We start from the raw sequence: 24,725 nt of genomic DNA on the forward strand, positions 1-24,725 counted from the left end.
TGATAATTAAGTGTCAGGGGCCTGCCACCGAGTGAGCTCTCAGCCACTGGCAGTTTTTGTTATGTCTAACTCTTAGCTGTATTTAGCCTCCCTTCCAGTTGTTCCCACCTTAATTCAGGCCCTTTTACTGCTAATTGGATAATTCAGTAGCCACATGCTGTCTCCAACCCACTACATGTTCCTTCTTCCAAATCTGCATCTGGACTTAACCTCCCCAGAGACCCATATGCCTGTTATTGCCCTGCTCAGCAGCCTTGATGGCTCTCATGGCACAGGATAGACCCAAACTCCTCAGCTTGGCACGCAGGGCCTTTCTGATCCTCATGTTACCCTCTCCCTCCCTCAGTCTGCTCTTGCCCCTCGCCACCCTCTGTCCTCCCTCTGCCTGCCTCTGTATCCTCCCCCTTACTCCCCCACATACCCAAAGCACCAGCCATGCCACACGTGCAGCAGTCCGTGCACTTCCTCACCACCCTGCCTCTGCAGAGCTGTGCCTCCTCCTGAATGCCCTCTCCACACCTTGTTATTCACCCTCCCAGGCCCAGCTCAAACATCAGCTCTGCCCTGCAGAGTGGAGGCCTCCCCTACCTCTCCAGGTGCCAGCCCAGTTGCCCGCTGCACTTCTGCTCCAGGATCACTTCCTGCCTCCCACTCCTCCAGCACATCTCACCCTGTGCCACATTATGTCGCCAACTGTGAGCTCCCTCGGGGCTTGGCATGCAGCTGAGCTGAGTGGGCACAGTCTCCAGAGGGCTGAGGAACTGACCACAGGACAGGTAACTCAGGTCTCTGTGCAGGAAACTCTGGGCCTTGCCTCCAGGTGCCTATGTGGTCTGTAAGCCCACCCTGGGTCTCTGTAGCCCCTTAGCTGCCACAGTCCTGATGACCCCAAGCTAAAGGTCATTGGCATGATGAGTGAACAGAATGGGCTCAGAATTGCAAAAAGTGGCAATTCTTTCTTTCTTTGGGAGAAAAAAAGAAAAGCCATGCTGCAGGCACCAAAACAGCAAGACAAAAGTGTACCTTAACAGAGACACTCTGCTCGTCAGACTCCCGAGCAAGCGGATGCTCCTAGATGCTACATGGTGTCTGGTCCAATCCTCCCACCTAGAGCCGAGTCAATTCCTGCCAAACAGCCTCTGCGACACAAAGCAGCCAGAGAGCCCCTCAGGGCAGATGAATTAAGTGACTTTTTCGGGAATTTAGGAAACATCAGTGGCTGAATGAAAAAATCTATCTTCATAATGAGACACAAACACATGTCTTCCACATCTGAATTAGGTTAAGGAGGAGAAAGGACACTGAGAGGCCAACTCGGAGGCAACTCTGATGAAACGGCTATTGCTCAAGGAGGCTGCTGCTTCTATGGCTCCCCCAGAGAGGCAGAGGCATCCAGGTTTAGGTTTGGAAAGGGAGTGAGGGACAGGAACCACGAATGACTTTCAGCACACCCCCATTTGGGAGGGAGGCCCTGCAGAAAAGCACCAACCTGGTGGTAACATGTTGGTGGGACTGTAAAATGGGGCAGTTGCTGTGAAAAACAGTCTGGCAGCTCCTCAAAACATTAAACATAGAATTACATGATCTGGCATTTCCACTGCTAGGTGTACGCCCGAAAGACTGAAAGCAAGGGCTCAAAGAGATATTTGCACACCCCTGTACATAGCAGCATCATTTACAATAGCTAAAATGTGGAAGCAACCCAGGTGTCCATCACAGTTGAATGGATAAGCAAAATGTGGTACACCTACACCATGGAATATTATTCAGCCTTCAAAAAAAAGAAATCCCAACACATGCCACAACGTAGATGAACACTGAAGACATTATGCTAAGGGGATGTGGTTAAAATGCAGATTCTAGTGCAGGAGGTGTGTGAGAGCCTGAGATTCTGCATTTCCAACAAGCATCCAGGCAATTTCCACGTTGCTGGTCCTCAGTCCACATTTTGAGTAGCAAGGACCCCATCAGCACCCAACTCCCTTCACCACCAGCTTAATGCCTCCACCTCCAGGAGCAGCTCCCCGGAAACTGGGTGGGGCCATGACTCCCAAAGCTTCCCAGGACAGAAGCAACATACTTCTCAGAAGTAAGCAGCATCTTTTTTAGGAAGTGCTGCTGCTGGCAGATCAGAAACCACCATCTCTAAGAGTGGAGGGCTGGGTGCCGGGAATAAAACAGGGATGGAGGGGGCAGGGCACTTTCAGAGTGCCTGGTCCAGTGGGCAGACAGGAGAGTAACAAGGAAATTCCACCTGCTGCTGCCTTGGCTCAGCAGCCTGAAGTCCCAGATACTGAACAGGGTGGGAAACTGAGGCTTTAGGAAAATGACACAGCCCCCACCCAGCCTGGGATTACTGCCAGCTACCCTGCTGGGGTGAGGGCTGACCCTCAGCAGGACACACCTCCTCCTTAGAGTGAAGTGGCCTTGAGCTGGTGGGTGGGAGGGATTAGCTTCTGTCCCAGCCCCTTCCCTCCAGCACTCCCCCATGCTATGCTGGGATGGTGCCTGACCCCACCACCCACCAGAGCTGGACTTCCCCCAAGGGCTAGAACAAAATGCAGGCTGCTTCATTCTCTTTCACCAGGACTCAGCACCCATGACTGAGACCATCATTTCACAGGCAGGCTCCCCTGCGCCCACACCGTGGGACATATTTGGCTGAGATCAGAAAAAAATCAATTGCTTCTCTCAAATGGTGACAAGGCCATCCTGGTCTCAGGCGGGTTCCCTTGCAGCCCTGCTCAGCCTCCCCATCACTGCTGAAGCCAGACTCTCAATTAGACTGAAAGCTGGCTGACTCAGATCCTAAGCAATTAGGAGTGCCAGGCCTCTCTAATTAATCAGCCAGCCCTCTCCCTTCCCACTATAGCCCTTGGATAATGAGGGCAGGCAGCCTGGATACGCAAACCCAATTACAGAGGGGACACTATGCCAAAGACTGGTACCATGGTTCTACCCGCATTGCTCATTAGATTGTGGCTGCTGAATGCTGCCAGGGCTCTTGCTGGGAGCGCCTCTGTGTGTCCAGGAGCATCTCTGTGTGTCCAAGAGTGTCTGAGGAACTGTCCTCCCCCACCAGGCCTGGTCTGGACACTTCTCCTGTCAAGGATCTCCCCAGCATCCCTACCCAACAGCCTGCACAAGTCCGCACACCTCCCAGGACTCAGGGCTGCAGCCCACCATGAAAGGTAAGGAGGTGGAAAGCGAAGATGGAGATAGACAGGGAGGGCCCCCAGAAGTTGGCAAGCCTAGAGTGGAGGGCTCCTGATGCCCCCTTGAGGCCAGCACCCTGTCAGAGCTCTCCCAGCCCCTTAGGGTGCCTCCTTAACCCCTACCGTAAATTAATTATCCATAATCTTTCAACCCCTCCCTTCCAGAGGGCAAGGATCCGTGTGTCTTTTTTACACTGTATCCCCAGTGCCTGGCACCAGGAGGCATACGATAAATATTTGTTGGATGAGTGAATGGATGACATCGCCCCCCTCCCCACCCCCACAGACATCAGAGAGCAAGGGCTAAAGCTTTGCAGGGGCCTACGCCTAAGCCTCTCCAGTTCTCTAGGGACTCAGCTGCTAAGTGACCATGGCGTAGCAGAGTGGTCCCCAGGGTGTCTGTGCCTCTGTGATCATCTCCCAGAGGACCGGGGCCCTACAGACCTGTCCATTCTCTGCTCAAATGTGGCTTATCCCCCAGAAGACTCTCCCTTCTAACAAGCCCCATCTATCTTAGCTTCTCAAAGATCTCAGCTCTGCCCTGTGTCCTCTGGTCCCCAGGACATCACCCCTGTAGTCACCGTGTCCTCTGGTTCCCAAGATCTCATACAGCCTGTGTGCCTCTTCCTTCAGCACATACCTTCCTGTCCCCAGACCTGCATCCTCACAGCCAGGCACGTGCCCAGCCCATGATGTCCCCTGCTCCCTGGATGTTCTGCGCTCCACTCTCGGCCTCACAGAAGCTGCCCAGGCTTCAGGGGCCAGCTCCTCCAGCAGCTCTCCTGCCTGCTCTCAGTCCTGGGAACCCCAGTCCCAGCCACGGTGAGCATCACTCTAGGGAACACTGTCTGTCCACCTTGACCATCAGGACCTGAGAGAAGCAACCATTCTGGACACCTCTTCTTGATTCCCCAAATCCAGGATTCCCACACAACAGGCTGAATAAGTGACTGGGTGCTATGAAGTACTTGCACAAAGACTGAGGGGTTTCCCTGCTGGCTCAGGACATCCAATGCTAGAATGCTACAAAGGCTGCCAGAGGCTTGTAAATAAATTATAGAAAATCCAAGAAACATAATTAAAAGATACTACAAGTCTTACCATTAACTTTTTGAAGTACCCTCATATGGAACTAACTGTGGGAGCTCTAATTTTTAAGGTGAAGAAAACATGAATTCCAATAAGGAGAAGAATGTGGGGTACTATGGACTGAACCCCCAACGTGACTATATTTGGGGACAGGGTCTTTAGGAAATAATTAAGGTTAAATAGGGTCATAAGGGTGAGGCCCTAATCCCATAGGATTAGTGTCTTCATAAGAAGAGGAAGAGGGGCCAGAGCTCTCTCCCTGTGCCATGTGAGGACACACGGAGAGGGTGGCCGTCTACAAGCCAGGAGGAGAGCTCTCAATAGACACCAAATCAGCCAGCCTCTTGATCTTGAACTTCCCAACCTCCAAAACTAATAGAAAACTAGCATCTGTGGTTTAAGGCACCTAGACTGTGGTATTTTGTTACGGCAGCCCAAACCAACTAATACATGGGGAGTCACTCAGCCTCTTCTGAGATATACAGGAGATCAGCTCCATCCTTTGTAACATGTGTGCAGGCTGAACAGATGGGGCCCTGCAGTGGATTAATAATAACAGCAATGACAATAATAACAACAGGTACCTTTACCGGGTACTTGCAGTGGAACGGGTGCTCTGCTAAGGGCTTCCCCAGCACTAGCTAATCTACTCATCACGCCCACCCAACAGTGATGGAAGCTTTATCAACCCATTTTACAGATGATGAAACAGAGGCCCAGACAGCTGAAGTGACTTGTACAAGGTCACTCTGCTGTGGCTGAGCTGGGAACACAACCCAAGTCTGTCTGTCCCCACAGCTCCATGCACAACCACCTCACGATCCTGCAGTGAGGGAAGAGGGAACCTGGTCCTTCCAGGTCCCTTCAGGACATGGAGGCACTGCTGGGAGTGCAGGAGGAGCCCCTTCCATCAGTCAGGAGCCCCAGGCTCTGCATGGCACCTGCATGGGAACAGTACTTACTGGGTGAGCCTAGGGGACCTAATGCCCCTCACTGTGCAGAATAGACCAAGTGACCTCTTGCCCTGGCACGTTGCAGTCTAGGACTCTTTCCTTCCTGGGACCCTCATTCACCCCCTCTAATTCTTCCCCATCTGCTCAGAACACACTGAGGAGATTGACACTCTCTCTTAGCGCATGGCCTCCATCCCTGTGTCCTTGTCCCCAACCCCGTCATCTCCCAATGACAGCTATCACCACCTGACTTGTCTCCTGCTTTCACTCCATGCCCCCCTGCAATGCACTCGACACACAGCAGCTAGGGTCATCTCTTAAAAACACAAATCAGATCACATCACATCCCTGCTTAACATACCCCTCTGGCATCCCATTAAACTTACCATAAAATCCCAACTCCTGACCTTGACTTACGAAGCTCTGTGTAATCAGCCATGCCCACATCTCACTCCCTCTGTCCCAGAAGCCTTCACATGCCCAGCTGGTTTCTGCCTCAGGGCCCTTGTGCTTGCTGTTCCCTCTGCCCAGAACACTTTTCCACCCAGATCTTCCTGGGGCCGGCTCTTGCTGTGTTCAGGCCTGAGAGCTCAGAGAGGCCCTCCCTAAGCACCAGTCACACTCTACCACGTCACTCTGTTTTAATTGAGTATAGAGCCCTCAGTCTACTTGACATTATTTTATATTTATTCATTTGTTGGCTATCTCTCTTCTCCCACCCTGGCAAATGATCTCCCTGAGAGCAAGGTCTATCTTGTCCACAGTATCATCAGTGCATAGAACAGGGCCTGCACATAGTGGGCCCTCTACTATTTAAAGAGCAAATGAATATGAATATGAATGAATAACAATCTTCTCAAAGACCCGCCCCCCCCCCCTCCGCAACAAATCCCCTAAATTCCCATCATTAGGCTATGGCCCCATCTAATGCCCTCTCCTACCACCTTTATTCTGGAACAAGTCCCCTCAGAAACTCAAAGGGCTCCTCCACCTCACCGCCCAAGTTGTCAGCCTACTGCAAGATAAGAACCATTTCAAGTGGAAATGTCCGCCAGGCCAGCCCAGTGCTCTAGGGCACCGCGGGGAGCGCTGGTGAGAGTGTCTGCACCCCACACCCAGCTGAGGTCCTCCCGTGGGACTGCCTCTGTTGCCCAGGAAATGCCTCTCCAAGGAGCAGCTGCTGTTAATCCTTCAGCAGCCAGGGGCAGCAGCCGCCTCGGTGGCAGAGGCCCTGGACTTTTCCAGGGGAAAAAGATAAGGCTGTGTCCTTCTTTGTGGTCCCTGCAAACCTGCAATATTTACAGCAGTTGTGGGATTAAGAGATGGAAAGAGCGAATAGGCTGCTGGGTCCTGTTCTGCTAGGCAGAAGTCACAAAACATAACCCCACCTGCCCAAGTCCTGACAGCAAGACATTCCCAAGTCCCTGTGCCCACTACCTACACTGGTCTCTAGTCTTGGGCCTATGGAGGGCGGAAGGAGGAGACACACACCCTGACACCCGGGACCCTGTCACACCTCCACTGTTCTTGTACCAATTAATCCACGTTCCCCAGCCCAGTTCACCATGTGTGACAGAGGAGGGAAAAAATGACTGTAGCTGAATCCCCAGTTTTCCCACTTATTAATTAATATCTTTGCAGTTTGGTTTTCTCATCCAGCTTTTAAATGCCACTGAAAATGCTTTTGTCAAGGTTGCCAATTCCTTGATGTTCCATGTCCACGTTTCCTTCTTTGACTATTTCACCCTTTTCTCCCTGTTTTACAATCCTCTCGACCCTCACCTCCCCACCCCACCCCCAGTCTTCTACCCCTTGTTATTTCTTCTTGGAATTTATTACTTCCTGAAATCGTCTTATTTGATCATTACTTGTTTTTTAGTTCTCTCACCCAATGTCATCTCAAGAGAGAAAACTCTTCCTCTCTCGTTCACTGTAATAACTCTAGGATTAAAACAGTGACTGGCAGGGGCCGGCCCGGTGGCGCACTGCTACAGTGCGCCGCTTGAGAGTGCGGCGGCGCTCCCGCCGCGGGTTCGGATCCCACATACAGACCGGCCGCTCACTGGCTGAGCGAGGCGTGGGCGCGACACTGAGGGATGCGATCCGTTGCCGGTCACAAAAAAAGACAAAAAGGAAAAAAAAATAAAAATTAAAAAAAAAAAAACAGGGACTGGCAGGGGCCGGCCCGGGGGCGCACTGCTACAGTGCGCCGCTTGAGAGTGCGGCGGCGCTCCCGCCGCGGGTTCGGATCCCACATACAGACCGGCCGCTCACTGGCTGAGCGAGGCGTGGGCGCGACACTGAGGGATGCGATCCGTTGCCGGTCACAAAAAAAGACAAAAAGGAAAAAAAAATAAAAATTAAAAAAAAAAAAAACAGTGACTGGCACATGGAAGTTACTTGAGGATGGGTTCCAGCAAAAGTAGGGTAAAAACGAAAAGAACATGTGACATCTTGGGGATAGTGTCTGTAACCTAGAAGGGCAGCAACGAAGAGGCCCCAGATAATAGCTGTGCAGGAACTCATCTAGGCTGCAGCGGGAATAAGAATCTAGAAGGGTTTCTGCCAGGAAAAAAGAAGTAGGCTCCATAAAACAGAGAGTAAAATCCAGATGCTGAAATGTCTTGAGGATTGGAAAGCACAGTATTCTTTGGGCAATGAGAAAAAGAAAAACAATGAGAAACCCCAGGAAAAACTAAAAAGTTATATTTTTAAAAGTCTTGGGCTCAATACAAAACAATTTAATATGTGACACAAATTAATATAAAGGAGAAAATCTATAAGATCTTGCTGCAAAGATCATTCTCCTTTGAGCAGCCAGGGATCGAGAGAGCAGCCCAATAGAACAGCAAGTGCAGTCCAAGCACACTACGTGGTCCTGCAGCAAATAGTAAGTATTGAACTATAGCTAGTAATATTTATCAAGTGCCTAGGTGCCAGGTGAGGTTTTAAGAGTTTTGCATTTAATAATACTTAATCCTCACAGCTCTCTCAGGGATATGTTATTACCCCTATTTTACAGATGAGGAGGATGAGGCTTAAGACACTAGACAAGTTTTCTGAGGTCATACAGCTAGCGGAAGAGCTGGATTCATACCCAGTCTGTGAGACCCAAAGGTCCCCTTCCCAGAGCTGGCCCTAGAAGCCAGGCCATCTGATTTTCAGGCGCTGGTTCTTCTTGCCAAGAAGCAGAGGATATCCTGTGCATGTGCACACACACACACACACACACACACACACACACACACACACACACACACACACTCCCTCTCTCTCTCTCTCTTCTGGGAGCCAGGATGCAAAGCCACAGATCAACAGAGCTGGTCCAACCTGGAAGCCAGAACTGAGGGCTGGAGCAGGGCCTTACCTTCCTGCAGTCTTTGCAGAACACCGATGAGCTGCCCAGGAAGCCCAGCGCCTCCCCACAGAGCAGACACTGGGAGAAGCCGTTTCCCATCACGTTCCGCCTCATGGTCTCCAGCCGCTCCATCAGCCGCCTGCAGCACAGGACATGGTGTCAGAGGGGATGTGCCTCCTGTCTCCAACCCAACCTCTACCTGGGCACGACTGCTAAGGGGCCCCAACACTATACCATGCCGCATGTGCTGCTCTCTCACCTAGGGCATTGTTTCCTTCCCCACCCCTCCGCTTGGCAACTGCTAATCATTCACTCACCAACTGTTAACTGAGCACCCATGATGTGCCAGAACCTATGACGTGACCAGAGACAGGCATGGTCCCTGATCTCGCGGAGCTTATGTTCAATAAGGGAGAGAGTTGTAAACGAGTAAACGAGTAAACTGATTTCAGTTAGGAAGAATCACCACGAAATGAAAATAGTGGGGGAGGACTACTGAGGGGACAAGGCAATTTAGATGGTGATCGGTGAGGGGAACATCTGAACAGAGGGCTGAGGAATGACAAGAGCTGGGGGAAGCATTCCAGGCACAGGCAGCAGCAAGCTCAGGGCTGGAAGGATGAAGGCCAGAGGGAGACTGGGACGAAGTGAGCTGGAGGGGCGAGCAGGGCCAGATGACGTGGGTTTTGTAGGTCACAAGATGGAGTTTGGATTTTTTCTAAGATTGATGTGAAGCCACTGAAGAGTTTTAAGTAGGGGAGTGATTTGATCCAAGTGATATTTTTAAAGCTCACTCCAGCTTCTGTGGAAAGCTGGGATAAGGGGACAGGCTGCATTTCAGAGGCAGCAGCGGTGGACTGGAGGTTGGGGGGAGGTGACAGAAAGATCCAGGATGACGTAGAGGCTTTTGGTTCGAGCAACTGTGCAAATGGAGAAGCTGGAGGAGGAAAGAAAAAACAGCCCCTCGTTGAAACCTTTCAATGTCAAGGACCCAGGAGCCTTCCCTGGACCTGCTGAGCCTGGGACGGGGCCTCTCCTCGGGCCCCACGGCCACAGCACACCGTAACCTGTCCCACAACAACAGGTGATGAAACACTCCAACCTCCCTGAAATGGTTGTGTCTTCCTGGCCACTAAATTTCCAGTACCCAATGGACTCTTGGTGAAAACTCTTGAGTGAATGAAGGACAAAGTACGGGCGCATTCTGTCCTCTAATTGTCACAATCCCCTGATGAAGAGGATGCTATTTTTCCCATTTTAAAGATGAGAAGACTGAGGCTCAGAGATGAGAAGTCACTCCCAAGAGGTGGAGCCAGGGTCCTCCCCCAGGCCTGTCTGGCTCAGGCTCCCCTGGTCATCACACTCTCCCCCCCGATTCTTTCCCCTGGGGTGATGACGGATGGCAGCCTGGGCAGTGAGGCTGCTTCTACCCACATGCCCTCCAGCGAGCACTTCTGGCTGCCACAGGGATTCACCATCCCTCACCTAGGAGCCTGTAGAGTCTGGGGGCAAACGCTGTTCCAGCCCCAGCATGACCCACTTGCTCTTGGGGACCCTCTGTCTATATAACCCCACATCTCCATGCCTCACATAAACACACAGGACACCCCTCCTCCATGCGAACAATGAAACTGAGGCACTGCCTTCTGGGTCATTCTGGCCCCTGCCAAGCCCAGCACTCACAGCCAGGGCCAGTAGTGGAGGGATTCCCTCAGGTGGCACCGGGAAGGCAAGGACAGCAGTCCCTGTGGCTGAGGGGCCCGCCAATGCTTCCACAGCACAGGGGGGCCCACCATGAAACCCCCTCCACCTGCTCTCTGCACAAGCTCCTGGCAGAGCGGAGGGCCTGGCAGGGCCCTCAGGGTGTAGATCTGAGAGGGTGGGACCCAGCCAGGCTAGATGGAAAAAAAAAAGCAAAAATACAACCAGTCTGATATAAACCCTTTTTGTACTAAAATGATACTAATATGTCCTTATTACCGAGGCACACGCAGCAAACTGTCAGGACAGCAGTGATCTTTATAGTGGCACTTTCACTTTCTAAGCCTGTATATTTCTACAATGTCTGATTCTTAAAAAATGGTCAGATAATTAATAGAAAGGGATAAACAAAAAACAAACAAGGAGACTAAAATCATATTAATTCCTGCCCAATGCAATGTACCGCATTTGGGTTTTCCTACTTGTGCTTTTCTGTCTTTTTCAGAATTTCTAGGAGATATGAATTGCTTTTATGATTAAACAAGCAAAAAGACACAAAACATTGGAAGACTAGGCAGTGGTCAGTTCTGGACACTGGAGGCCAGGAGAAGGGCCCAGAATGAGCTGGAGAGTGAATCCTGCTAGACGGGCGGTTCCCGGCACAGCTTCACCTGAATCCCTGCCTGGGCTGAACCAAACTGACCTGTGGGTGTGCCGAGCCCAACAGCCCCTAATGCGGTCCACCCTGCTCATTCACACCCCCAGCCCGGGGCCCACACCTCAGCTGCCATCCCCATCTTACAGAGGGGTATGTTGAGGCTTTGACAGGTTGGGTGCATGCCCATACTCCAGGGGCATTCACGCAGAGAAGCTGGGGACCTCCTGACCCATTCCCAGAGGTGAAAGGCAGATCCAAGACCCAGAGTGCCACCAGCTGGGCTGGCATGACACGCCCTTGCTTTCCTCCTGAGCTCGCTCCTGCCCAGCCCAGGCCCAGCCCTCACCCAATCCTGTGCTGCTCCACGATGTCGAGTCGCTCGGCCCTCTGGATGACCTGCAGGATGGCCTCCACCTCTGCTGGGCTGAGGCACTGGCTTCGCCTCTGCTTCTCGGTCTGGTAGGTGTGCACGGACCAGCCTGTCTGCAGCCTCGGGAAAGAACAAGATGGCGTGAAGGCCTCCCCGGTGCAAACCAGCACCCCCCACCATGTCCACAAAGACCTCTAGAACAGTCTGGGGACCAGCTCAGGTGCTGTGACTGGGGCAGAGGGGTGGACAACAAGGCAGACACTGCTCTAAGTGCCAGTTCTGCCATCTGTCAGCTGCAGGGCCTCGGCAAAGACAGCAGCACCATCCTGGCACCCAGGAGGCAGGGTCATGGAATCCTACCACTGAAAATGGATGAGGCCAATGTCACGGCACACGAGGTTTCAAAGGGAGGAGCACAGAAGATTACCAAGAATGAAAACTTAGACCTAAGTTCCAGAAAGTGAGATGGAGGTACCACAGGACAGGAAAAAATTGTAATTAGGTTTAAAAAAAAAACAACCAAAAAAACCCAAAACTTGAGGATATAAGGAGATTCACATGGCATTTTGAAAACCAACAGGTTCAATGGCAGGAGGGGAAGTAAAGTTACAGAAGAGGAGACATGGAGGGCAGGCAGGACGGTGAGGTCAGCTGTCTCTGCTCCACTTGGCTACAGGAGGGACACCTCCTGAGGCTGTGACCGGGGGCTCAGGGGAAGAACTCAGACCTTTTCTATTTTTCTGGATAGGGAGCAAGTGGCAGCAGCAGACCATGCCCTACACTCCTGCCCTGGGTCCCAGCTTCTTGGAGACATTCTGTGCCAAGTGCTTTGAATACAGAGATGAACAAGGTGAACACTGCCTTGAGGAACCGACAATATGGTGGGGAGACAAATGCCAAATCAATTCCACAAGAGTCCTTGAAGCAGGACGCAGGGCAGGAGGATGAGGTGTGTGGTCACTTTCCTGGGGGTTCCCTGCCACATAGACTGATACTGGTGATCACACGTCACTGCCTTGTCCGGGCTATTGCAGCTAACAGATCTTGCACGACCGACACAGGATAAGCCTGGGGAGTAAAAAGCACATCTTCTCTCTGCAAGTGTGGCCGCTGGTTAAGGTGAAGGACCCAGACTCTGGAGTCTGCTGGATGGTTTTATCTTCATGGCTCCATCCTTTCCCAGGTATGAGATCTCAGATCTCCATTTTCTGATCCGTCTCATTAAGGGATGCCACAAAGTTGAAAGAGGCAGGGAACGTCAAGTGCTTTGCATATAGAAAATGCCTCATTGCCTAATAGGTGGTAGTTAATGATGATTGCTATAATTATCATGGGCAGGGCTGCCAAGGACTGGCTTTACCAAAGAGGCAGTGTTTGTGCAAGGCTGGCAGGATAGATAGGTGCCTCCCCAAGGGACGAAGGGATGTGCGTTCAGGCAGAGGAAAGCATGCAGCAAAGGTGTGGAGGCATAAGGTAACATGCTCTATGTTGGGGGCCAAATCTCTAGATTGCTATTTCTCCAATTTTAAAAAAAAAAAGCATCACCCTAGACTAACACTTTTTCAACTAATCCTCATGAGGCTAAGGAAGGCAAAAAATGGGGCAGGGGGGCAGGGCTGGAGGAGTGGGAAGGGAGGCTGGTCCTCAGAGTAGCAGCCTCTGCCTGGGCTGCCTGTCTTTCCTCTGTGAGCTGGACAGACCTGGGGGTTCAGGCTGAAAAGCAACACCCCCGCCCCACCCTCCTGTTTGCTCCACCTGAGCATTTCAGAAACTCAAGTGGTCGGTGATTGGCCAAGGCACACTTTGTGTGGCCCCTTGGGTCAGGGGAGGGGAATTGGAAACCAGGGTCCCCATGCTCAGGGAATCCCCTTCCCCACCCCCACTCCTCCCCCCCAGCTAATGGAACACAGAGAAGGGAGGGCACATGCACCAGCACTGCCACCTACCATAATGGGCACGACTCCCACTGAGCTCGCTCTGGGCCTAGCCACCAGCCCAGGGCACCACAGACATCCTCTCGCTGGACCCTCACTGTCACCCTGCAAGGCATCCCTCCCCATTTTTCAGATGAGAAAACAAGGCACGGAGTGTGGCTAGATGGCCTTCTGAAGGTAATCAGGTTGGCCGGCCTCCAGGGTCTAGGCTTTGCTGCTGACCCAGAGGCCAGAACCCTGGCCTGGGAGCTCATGTCCAGCAGCTGCTGAAGCCAGGACTGGGAGTATTCCAGGTTCCCCCAGGGCATCCTCCACACCAACTTTCCCGCCTCCATCTGATCACCCACCAAGTCCCAGCAATTTCCCTCTTCTCATCTGACCCACTGTCTGGGTCCGGCCCCAACTCCCACTTACAGCCGTGGCTGTCACTTAGCATGTCCTCCCCTGCGGTATCCCCTCCACACAGCCAAAGGAGGCAGGCTCAAGGCTGTCAGATGTAGATGGGGCTGCAAGCCCTGGGAAGAGCCCTTAGCGGCACCCAGCACCCAGGAGACACTGCACCCATCTGTGTGCACCCCGGTACGGGGCCCTCACCTTCATCTCACCTGGTCTCACCAACTGCTCTCAGTTCCCTTGTGTCACAGGCTGCGTGCTGTCTCCAGGCCTTTGCTCGCACTGTGCCCTCCACCTGGGGTGCCTGTCCCTCCCCCTAAGCCCTCTTTCCACCTACTCGCTCCTATTCCTTTTTAAGACTTTGTTTAGACATGACCTTCACCAGGAGGCTTTTCCTTGATCCTCTCCAAAACAGGTTAAGAGCCCATTCTCAGAGTTCCCACAAGGCCGGGCATGTGTCCATCACTAGGCTTAAACATTATTTCAAGGCAACGTGGGACCCTCTACTTCCCCCTCCAGGATGTGAGTCTCTGGAGGACCAGGCCCTGCCTCATCTGGCCCTGCCCACCTCTCCATCTTCCTGTCACACCAGTCACCACCTCATTCTCTGCACTCAGGCCACACTGGCCTCCCATCAGGACTTCTACCTGCACGTTCCTTCTACCTCAGGGCCTTTGTGCATGCCATTCCTTCTGCCTGGAGGCTCTTTCCCCATATTTTTATCTAACATTTACCCCTCCTCTGGGTCTCAGTGTAAGCATCACACTCTCATGGAAACCTATCCTGATCCCCAGACTAAGTTGGCATCCCCCATGCCCCCACTGCCTGTTGTCACCATCAAAGTAGCTGCACATGGGTAATTATTCATATAATGCTCACTCCTCCCTTTCTGTGATTTAAGACAAGGGACCAGGTTGATCTTGGCCATTACCTTGCAACCAGTGCCTGGCACATAGTAGGGGCTTAGGAAATATTTGATGGCAGCTAGAGGACTGGAGGGAAGCCCTGAGCTGGAGCTGGGAAGGTCATTTCCCCAGGCTTTCCAGAGTGTCCCATGGGGCACAGCTCCAGGCTCTGCAGGCAAGGTTCGCACTACTTTCCTTTATGGCGTCTTTGCCAGGCATTACAAGGCAGCATGCCCCAGGGAAGGAGATAAAAGCATTCGCTCTTCTAAAAGGTGCTACAGCTTTTGGCTGCTGCTGAGAGACAGCAGGGGTCAGGGAGAACTGAAGGGAACACTGGAGGGGTAGGAGGGGTCACACCGGGCCTTGTCCAAGAGCACAGGTGGCTGAGCTCTCCCCAGCACTTGTACCCTGCTGGGTAGGACACATCATCTGCTTGATGTCAGAGGAGACAGAGAGAGAGAGGGACCACTTTCATCCCTGCAGGGGCCAGTGGCAGGAGCTGACGGGAGCTGAGCCATCTGGGGGAAGGGGACAAATTAACTATGGGACAAAGTTCTCTGCAAATCATGCGTGATTCCACTTCTCCTGGTGTTTTGGATTAATTTTACTATCTCCCTTTGAAGTTTCAGCTCTGTCCCCCTGCAGACCCACAACATCTAATTGCAAATTTCTTAAACTTGGTCCCATACGGGAAATGCTGGCTCCTACTGTAAATGGCATGGTTTGACAGTTGAAGGGGCTTTCTTAGATTTATCAGATGCTAGGGAGCCTAACCCGTCAGAGGGGTGGGGAGGGACTGGAAGGCAGAAGAGGCATCTGAGGACCCCCTGCCATTTCTAGACACAATGGAGATGGCTTGACCTACCCGGAGCTGAAGGGTCACCAGGCTGAGGAAAACTACAACTCCCAAGTGGACAGACCAGAACTAGGAAACTAGAGAGACCCTGATGAGAATGTGGAAGAGACCTGGGCAAACAGGCTGGTTGTGTGTTTCAGTCCAAGGGGCAGCACTTCATCCATTCAACAAACCTTTGCTCTGTCCCGACAGTGCCAGGTACTCGGCTGTGAAGTGAGCACCCAGAGACCAAAGGCTCCCTGCCTCAAGGGGCTCGTGGACTTAAGGCTCAATGACAGAAGAGAAGAGGGGTGGTCTGGTTCCCTGCAGCCTGCTGTGATAGAAAAAATGCAGCTTGGGAGTCAGACAGACCCAGGTGCGGGTCCCAGCCCCACCACTCACAAGTTAAGTGACGTGAGTAAGCAGCTCAGCCTCACCTTCCTCATCTGAGAAATGGGGATAAATGCTGTATGGTGGTTAAATGAGAGGATGGCTGTTAAGTGCCCGGCTCAGGGACTGGAGCGTGGTGCACATTTGACATGCTCTTTTCTCCCAACTTCTCTTTCCTGCCAAAGCAAGCAGGGAAGCGGGGGGAAGGCGAGGCCTGGCAGACCCTGAGGTACTCACTTGGCTCGCAGGGCAAGCTGCCGATCATTAGGGCAAACCCACTGATCGTTCCCGCTGCCGAAGATGGTGTCGGCCATGGTTTGGAGCACCAGCCACAGGCGGGAGTCACATCTGGGATGAGAAGAAGGAAAAAGAAAACAGTGTGTCACTGGCTGGGGTGCAGAGGGCAGACAGGGTCTCTCTGAACCCGGGCACCAGACACTTGTCAGTTCAAAGCTATCTCCACACGTCTCCCCTTCTGATGCCTGGAATCTCACCATTTGAATCACTCCTCCAGCAAAGCACTGCTCCTTCAAAGCTCCTTTTCAAAAGGCTCATCATTCCGGGAGGGGTGACTAGGTGACAAGAGTGCCCATGACTGGCAGGACATCAAAGGGTTAGAATCAGAAGGGAGAGAAGAGGCACACCTCAGTCATTTTCAACTCAGCTGGCAAGCCCTGATGGGCATGCCCTCCCTGCCCCTTCCTAGTCCAGCCCCTGCTGTACTGAGGGTGTCACTCGCAGGAGGGGCCCGGGCAAACCCTGCACTGCTCCCAAATCGGGGTGACCTGGAGTGGTGGCCCCAGGCACCAAGGCTCTGCTCCCCAGGACATCCAGGCTATGATCACAGTGCTCTGCAGAGAGGAGGGCAGGAAGCGGCAGCTGCAGCCAGGACTGTCACCCGGCACAATTCCAAGGAGCACAACCCACAGGAACTGCAATGAGAACTGCGCCCCCAGGAATCCTGTAAAGAGGCAAGCCTGCTCCAGACCTTCCAGAAGGTTTAACGTGAGCAGTCTAGCTAAGCTGGCCTCCTCCTTCTACCAAGGACAAGACCAACTCTTTGGTTATCTATTATGAGGATACTGCACGTGCATTCTGAAGGGTGTGTGTGTGTGTGTGTTGGTGGGGGAGAGGGAGATGAGTTTCAGGGTATCTCAATCCTACAGCAAGGATGAGGGGCTGTACTGAGTTATCCCCAGTCCTCTAGTCTAATCCCATCTAGACCAATGGTTCACCCTTACACTCTTAAAAAATACCAAAGTTGAAAACTCATTTGACATTTCCTCAAAATGTTAAACACAGACTACCATATGATCCAGAAACTCTACTCCTAGGTAAAAACCCAAGAGTACTGAAAAACATATGTCCATGCAAAAACTTGTACACAAATGTTCATAGTAGAAGTGCTCATAAAAGCTAAAAAGTAGAAACAGCAAAAATATCCATCAACTGATTAATAGATAAATGTGTTATATCCATACAATGGAATATTATTTGGCCATAAAAAGGAATGAAGGACGGACACCTGCTATAACATGGATGAACCTTGAAAACATTAAGAGAAAGAGGCCAGTCGCAAAAGACAACATATTTCATGATTCCATTTCTATGAAATGTCCAGAATAAACAAATCTATAGACAGAAACTACCATCTGTTGAGTTTTGGTGCAGTATCAAAGAAAAATATCCACAATTATCTGGAAAGGCTATTCAAGTAGAGTAGATTAGTGGTTGTCAGCGGCTAGAAAAGGGTGGAGAAATGGGGAATGACTGCTAATGAGTTTGTTTTGGGGTTTTGAAAACGCTCTGGAATTAGACAGTGGTGATGGTTGCATAATTTTGTGAATATACTAAAACCAACGAATTGTACCCTTTTAAAGTATGAATTTTATGGTGTGTGAATTCAACTCATTAAGCTGCTACAAAAAAATTAATGAGAACCCCAAAATATATGGGCTATACGTATTGATATTTATTGTACTTGAAATTAAAATGGAGAAATTAAAAATTTTGTTAATTCATTCAAAATAATAAACCCATTAGATGTTCACAAAATTTACATATTTTATGGAAAAAACTATATTTTCATAACAAAAGCAATTAGTGAGATGAACGGCATTGTTTTACGTTTTTAAACTCAATCAATTTAACGTTTGGCTTAACAGAAGACAGATGGATGTTCACGTCTGACCTTTCATCCAATTTTTGCAAGATTTTTTTTTAAAATCCGTGAAGGACATTCAGAGTCTCACAGATAAGCAGGATAATTGGAAAAGGGAGGAGCGTTTTAATAACCTTTCTAGATAATTGTGGATATTTTTCTTTGATACTGCACCAAAACTCAAGAGACAGTCGTTTCCTTAAAGATTAGTTCCAATGTATTATCCGAAACCATTTCAGTGAACTTTTCATTTTCTGTACATTTGTGAGAGAATGAGACCACGAGTCTTATTACTATTATCGTGAAAATGGCTTTGACCTAGTGGACCCCCTGAAAGGTGGTGGGGACCCCCAGAGATCCCTAGATCATGCTTTGAGATCTGCTCTTCCAGAGCAGCTTCAACCATTTCCGCGATGACCAGCAGGGGGCAGTGTGAAGACTGTAGCAAACCGACCCACGCAGGGACCAAGCCCATGATCTTAACCACACTGGTCTCTGTCTCTCTGTCCCTCCGGCACAACCAGGCACCTCCTCTGCCAGATTGGACCTGGAAAGAGACCTAGGTAACCCCAGACCCCAAAGAGCCAGGTGTGGAGACCCCATGGCCAGGCCCAGAACTGGGGAAAGTCACCAAGGAGGGCGTCCTCAGATTTAAATTCTTGACCTTCTCCCAAATGAGGCTAACACACAATTCAGGAAAACACAGATGGGGTAAAAAATAACACGTTCACCAGTAAACTTAAACCCATTTCCAGCCTTTAGTGCATTGTGCTTTTTTAAAAAAAATTTCTCTTATCTTGTGAATAGCACAGTCACACTGCTCTGTGTGGGTGTGAAAAGCGTTACTCTGCTCAAAGTAAACATTAAAACATACTACAACTCAGGAGCCCTGTTTATTTTTTTTTCTTTTTTAAATATTCTGGGAGCTTCAAGAAATGGAAGTATAAGGTCTCCCTGACCAGGAGAGGCTGTGCCCTGGGTAAACCGTGGGTCCAGGGATTGGCCTCACAGGAGCTGCTGCTCCTGCCTTGGCCTGCAGGGGGTGCCCCAGCTTGGGCCCCTGCCCATCCTGCCACTGCTGGGCAGAGAAGTGTGGAGTGGAAAATATAATGATTCGATTCAGGGAGAACAGACAGGATAGCCTGTGGGTGGCCGCAGATTGATGAGTTGTTTTGGCTAAAGTAAAAAAAAAAAAAAAAAAGACCCCAGTTGGGTCAGAGGACAGATAAATGTCAGTCTGGCGGGTCCCTTGCCAGTGGCTCCCCAATTTTGGTCCCACAAGGACGTGACCCAAACGGGACAAAGAAGATCATTCCCTAGAGGTTCATTCGGGGGTGATCCTGAGGGTCAGCAGTTCAGCATAGTCAGCTGCATGGTCTTCTGCAGTAATTATGGAGGGAAATGTTTTGTGGCAGTTAGAAGGTGGAAAGAAAAAGACCATGAATCTCTGGCTTTTATGCAACTTACTAGAAGTCCAGGAACAAGTTAGTTGTCCTCCCTGGGCCTCAGTTTCTTCACTAGTACCCGAAGGAGCTGAGACAGGCTGCAGTGACTGCCCTGTGAAATCCCAACACCTGATTCCGACCTGCTGGCTTGCACAAAGGAGGCAAGGGCAGCAGGCTGGGGACTGGAGAACGGTCCCATGGTGGCAGCTGGTGGCTGTTCCAACCTGGCAGGTGGGGATGGAGCACCTGGCCCGGGCCGGTCCACAGGGCAGGGAGGAGGAGGACACAACAACTGCATCCCCACGCCCCCTGCCCCTCTCACTCCTGGAGCTTCAGGGAAGAAAAGCCCCTGGAGCCCAATGCTACAGAGAGGTCAGGGAGATGGAAGGATGTCATCTCCAAGGCCTGGGGCTGTGGGCACTGGCTGGGCGGGGTCATCACTGATGGCAAGTTCGCAGCTCAGCATGTCCACACAGGTGGCTCTGAGTGAAGGTCAGAAGTGAAAACCCAGCTGGCCGACCTGTGGCTCACTCGGGAGAGTGCGGTGCTGGTAACACCAAGGCCACGGGTTTGGATCCTATATAGGGGTGGCCAGTTAGCTCACTGGCTGAGCGTGGTGCTGACAACACCAAGCCAAGGGTTGAGATCCCCTTACCGGTCATCTTTAAAAAAAAAAAAAGAAGTGAAAACCCAGGAGAATTCAGGTTCTGGCCCCGGGACCACTATGCCCACCCAGGGCTGCAGCTGGCACCTCAGAAGGCACTGCTGTCCTTCAGCCATACAAAGCAACCTCAGGACAGATGGTGGGCAAGGAAGGGCCACTCAAGGAAGCACATTTTAGGAAACTGCCAACGGAGCCAGCTTAGGTTCTCCAAACTGCTTCGGTCTGAGCTGACTGCCAGCTCCCTGGCTTGGTGGCAGACGAGGGCCTCACCAGCTGACCCCCGTCCCTGGCCCCCACTTTACCAGTGGGCCCCCCTTTACCAGTGGGCTCCTCTGCCCAACTGTGTGCTCACCACCACCCAAGACCCCCACCCCGGACTTTGCTCCTCCTTGAGAGGGGGAGTCTCAAGTGGCAGAGGGAGAGAGTCCCACCGATACCCTCTTAAGAGCTGGGTCCTTAAAATTTCCAAAGTGCAGTGCTATGTGCATTAAATATGGATGGTGCCCTTGTACTGATAAATGGCAATTCATCACGGACAAAAATTAACTGATGAGAGAACAAAATGGGCTTACAGAGGGGAGTGCAAAAGCAGGGAAGGTGAACCCACAAATTCAGGAGGGAAGGAAGGAACTGGCCTAGAGGGGAGCACAGGCAGGGGTTTTGTGGACAGAGGGCTAGGTGGAGCACGGGTCAGGCACACAGGGCTGGGGCTGTCTCCGAGGTCCTACCACTATGATAGGAAAGAGGGGGGAAGAGGGAGTCGTGTGCGTGTGTGTGCATGCGTGCATGTGTGCACGTGCATGTTCAGTGAACACAGGTCAAGGCTGCTGCTGGGGAAGGTAGACACGTCACAGGGGAGGGTCCTTGTTCTACCGACATGAGGTTTCCATCTCTTCTTCCCCACTAGACTGTGGGTTCCTGGGGGGCCCCACATCTGCTGGCTCTCTCCACCCCCAGCACCCAGTGCAGGGCCCTGCTGCAAAGCAGGTGCTCCATGAATATCTGTTGAATTGAGCTGCATCTCATCACAGAGATGGCCCTTCCCAGACAAGGAGGAACTCAGAAAACAAACCAGAGGAGCTCAAGACAGAGCAGGGCTTGGGCCATGATCCACAACTTGTTGATTCACGGGCAGTTTGTTCCTCAAGATCCCCAAGGGGTAGCCAGCTGCACAGTGGCTCGTCTCACAGCTGAGCCAACTCCCCTCCGAGGGGCCAGTGCACCCCCAAGGCCTCTGCAGGAAAGCTGGACCCCGCAGCCAGCCTGCCTAGTGGGCAGACGCTCAGGAGCTCTTCCTAAAACCCTGCAGCGAGGGGCTAGGGGGACCCTCTGTGGAGACGGGGAACAGGAGTCCCCACATCATCCTGAGGATGATTTCCTCAGCAAATTTCTAGTGGATGGAGGTTCATAAGCCCCAAGCAACTTTCTGAGACGGATCTGTAAAAACAAACACATTCTTAGAAGGAATCCAGTTCTCTCCCTAAAGTCAAAAGCCCATCGCCCTGGGTGTTTGTCACTGCAGGCAAACACTGCAGTTACAGTGGACTCAGCTCCACCGAGCAAGTCGTTACGTAACCTCATGTGGTCGTCTCCTGGGCACCGTAGGATATTATGTTATAGAGAAAAACACCCTAAATGCTCTCATCATGTAACCCCACCCTAATGACTCTTAACATCTTAATGTAATGCCTTTCAATCTCTCCTAGGTATTTATGCATGGATTTTAAATAAAATTGGGTTCTTATTACATATACGTGTTTACTCACTGTTTTCTTACCATGTTGTAATTTCCCACATTATTAAAATTCTTCAAAAATATGACTTTAAAACTTAGTATTCTGGATGTAATATATTTTACCATTTATTTTCCTGTTTGGGGGCACATAGATTATTTCCAGTTTTGCTGTATTGAACACTAAAATGGACATCCTGGGAGATAAATCTTTGTGCCCATTTCTGATGACTTCCTTAGAATACATTTGCAGAAGGGAAAGGGAGTGCATTTTATTGTAATGTATTTTTGAGACAACTTTTCTACAGTAACGTTCACAGCCGCTCAAAGCTGCAGTTGCTGGCTGAGTGCCCACTCTCTGCAAATGGCATCTAGAACTGTCCACCACAAAATGTCCCGATGGAGGCTGCTGTGTCCTGTTGGCCTAATGTAGATTTTCTATTTTCAAACTCAGAACTCACAGATGGAAGAACCTGTCCGTATGACACCAATTAGCTGGTTTCAATAATGATTAGAATCGCTAAAAAAACAAAAGGTTTTTTTTAGCAAACATTTGCATCTGCTTAAAAGAAGGCTCCCACCTCTTGTGCAGACATCATGGGCTCAGAAGCTGTTAGAGCCGAAGTGACCAAGTGGCCACGGCACACCTGTCCAGAGGCACAAGGCCTCAACCCTGTCACAGGGTTAGATGAGGATGTGACCAGATCACGCTCCTGTGAATGCTGCAGAGCCACAAAACAGTTATTACTCCAGGAAAACTGCTGTTTGACCCCCAGCCTATCAGAACTTAGAGTAGCTATAACAGTGTGTGAAAAACATTAGCCTCCTGCAGCTGTCCCTAACATGTACCAGACTTTGGAAAAGATATCTGGTGGGCAAAGCAATCTGCCCTTAGACAAGCATGACACAGCCACAGAGTCTCTGCCATCTACTGGGGCCAGGATGGGGACAAAGGCCACCACAACAGCGAGGGCAGTGCCTCTTCCCTGGTGAAGTTCTCTCTACCATCTTTAGACCCTGGCATTTTCGCCTCCTTGATCTTATTTCAGAAACACTTTCATTGATACAACTGAGCCCACAGACTTCCCAGGGTGCGGCACAAATGCATTTCATTGAGCCCCAGGATCCGACCAGAAGGGGCAGCAGACCATGGACCTGCACTCCTGAAACCAGCCAATTTGTTTGGCCAGGGAGGGGTCCACCTAGAGGGAGTCACAAGTGTGACCCCACGAGAGACCCCCCAGAGAAACACATTCATTCCCAAGACCACATACACACTGTGACCCCCAAGCCTTATGATAAAGGAAGCCCAGGCACGAGGGTGGGGGTGCCCAGGACAGCCCATCTCTAAGGTGATAATGGAAGAAATGTCACAGGAAGGACAGCGGGAAAGAGGCAGGTGAGTGGACAGGCTGAAGGAAACCACGTGTCCAGGAGGGGACAGCCACATGGAAAGGCAAGTGCAGGACACAGGTTCCTCACAGCCACGCAGAGGGAACTCAAGTACATCCTGCACACAAGATGCAGTGGTTTTCTCTGGGCTGCTGAATCCTGCCGCTCAGAATGAAATGCATGGCCCAGCCAAGAGTGGCCAGCCTGCAGACACAGGAGCAAGTTTGGGCATGGTCGTTATGCAGCATTATCATGGCAATATATAACTGATACAAATGGCATCTGGCAATTAAAATCCCAACCCTGACCTCAATATCCAGCCAAACCCCCTCCCAGAACTGTTCAGAGTTTGATTTTCCACTTGTGATGGAAAAGCCCAAAGACCAGATGAGGGAGGCAAACAGGAGACACACGAGGCATGCAAAGCCCACTCCCCTCCCCACCCACTGGCCAGAGGAGGGCCCTGAGGAGGGGGCCCAGAGCCTCTGCAGGGCTGGGAACAAGCTTCATCCCAAGTGCCAAATCTGAGCGGGTGCCCAGAGAGCTGCGCTTGAAAGGGGTCAGAGGCTGGATGCTGATCCCTTAGTCAAGTCTGCCCCAGCGCAGGAGGGGAGCACGGCTGCACGTTCGCTACTGCTGAGCCTGACATCTCAAGACAGCTGGCTGTGCACAGGCTGAGTAGCAGGGGAGGAGAGAGGGGTTCAAAGGAGAAAAAGCCAGACAAAGATAAAAGAATACTTGCCACCAAGCCAGTGCTTCCCGAGGCCTCAAAGACACCGTGTAAAAGCAGCCCTCAGTTCTACAGCAGGTATTAATATCCCAGGGAACCCTTAGCAACAGGCCCTGACATCTGCTCTGTTACTATGATACGGGAAACATGATGATGGCAGTGAGATAAGGTGAACCCCTCCATCAACGCTTCCTCCCCCTGTCAGCCATGCCCCGAGGATGAAAGATTCAGACAGGAAGCCTCAAAGGCCTGTCTGAGACCCCAAGGAACCACTCACTCAGAAGTGACTCGGGCCGATTATGCACAAGGCAGGGCCCCTGTGGATTCGGGCGATGAGACAGGAGCCCTGGGGAAGCCAGCGTCTGACAAATGTCCCTGAAACTCCACCCCGTCATCAGGCATCCTGCCAGAGCTGCCAGCTCAGGGCCACTCTGCTTTCCTCTTTGCAACTCCGATCCTCCTCCTCTCTTACCTAGACTGTGGCAAAAGCTGCCGAATCGGCCTTCGGACCTCCTGGAATTCACCTTCGCATGTACAGCCAGAGAAGCTGTCATTACAGCTAGGTCAGGCTGTGTGATTCCTCTACTCAACAACCTTCAATGGCTCCCCACTGCCAAAGGAGAAAACACCTAAGCAGCACTCAAGGCCACCCACGATCTGGCCCAAACTCCCCTTCCAGCCTCACCTGCCATCACATCACTCCACAAAACTCACGCTCCAGCTACAGAGACCTGGATGCATTCCGGCCCCTCAGCCTTGTCTCCCACGTTCTCTCACCTAGAACACCTCTTTTCCATACT

General features: G+C 51.4%; 2 protein-coding genes across 2 annotated transcripts in view; one reads left to right on the forward strand and one right to left on the reverse strand.

Moving 5' to 3' along the window:
- RPH3AL (rabphilin 3A-like (without C2 domains)) overlaps window positions 1–16,115 on the reverse strand; it is an 89,139-nt gene extending 73,024 nt beyond the window's left edge. Inside the window, exons 1-3 of the mRNA XM_008592957.1 lie at window positions 16,039–16,115; window positions 11,321–11,464; window positions 8,625–8,754 (exon numbers count right to left, since the gene is read on the reverse strand). Of these exons, the coding sequence (XP_008591179.1) occupies window positions 8,625–8,754; window positions 11,321–11,464; window positions 16,039–16,115 (351 nt within the window). The remainder of the gene's footprint in view (window positions 1–8,624; window positions 8,755–11,320; window positions 11,465–16,038) is intronic.
- Window positions 16,116–20,207: 4,092 nt separating this feature from the next.
- Window positions 20,208–24,488, forward strand: LOC103608664. The gene is given in 2 exon segments (XM_008593065.1): window positions 20,208–20,291; window positions 24,402–24,488. Coding segments are annotated over 2 exon segments (171 nt in total).
- The last annotated feature ends 237 nt before the right edge of the window (window positions 24,489–24,725 follow it).

The sequence above is a fragment of the Galeopterus variegatus genome, unplaced genomic scaffold (assembly GCF_000696425.1).
Source record: "Galeopterus variegatus unplaced genomic scaffold, G_variegatus-3.0.2 Scaffold155, whole genome shotgun sequence".
In the NCBI taxonomy this organism is placed as follows: Eukaryota; Metazoa; Chordata; class Mammalia; order Dermoptera; family Cynocephalidae; genus Galeopterus; species Galeopterus variegatus.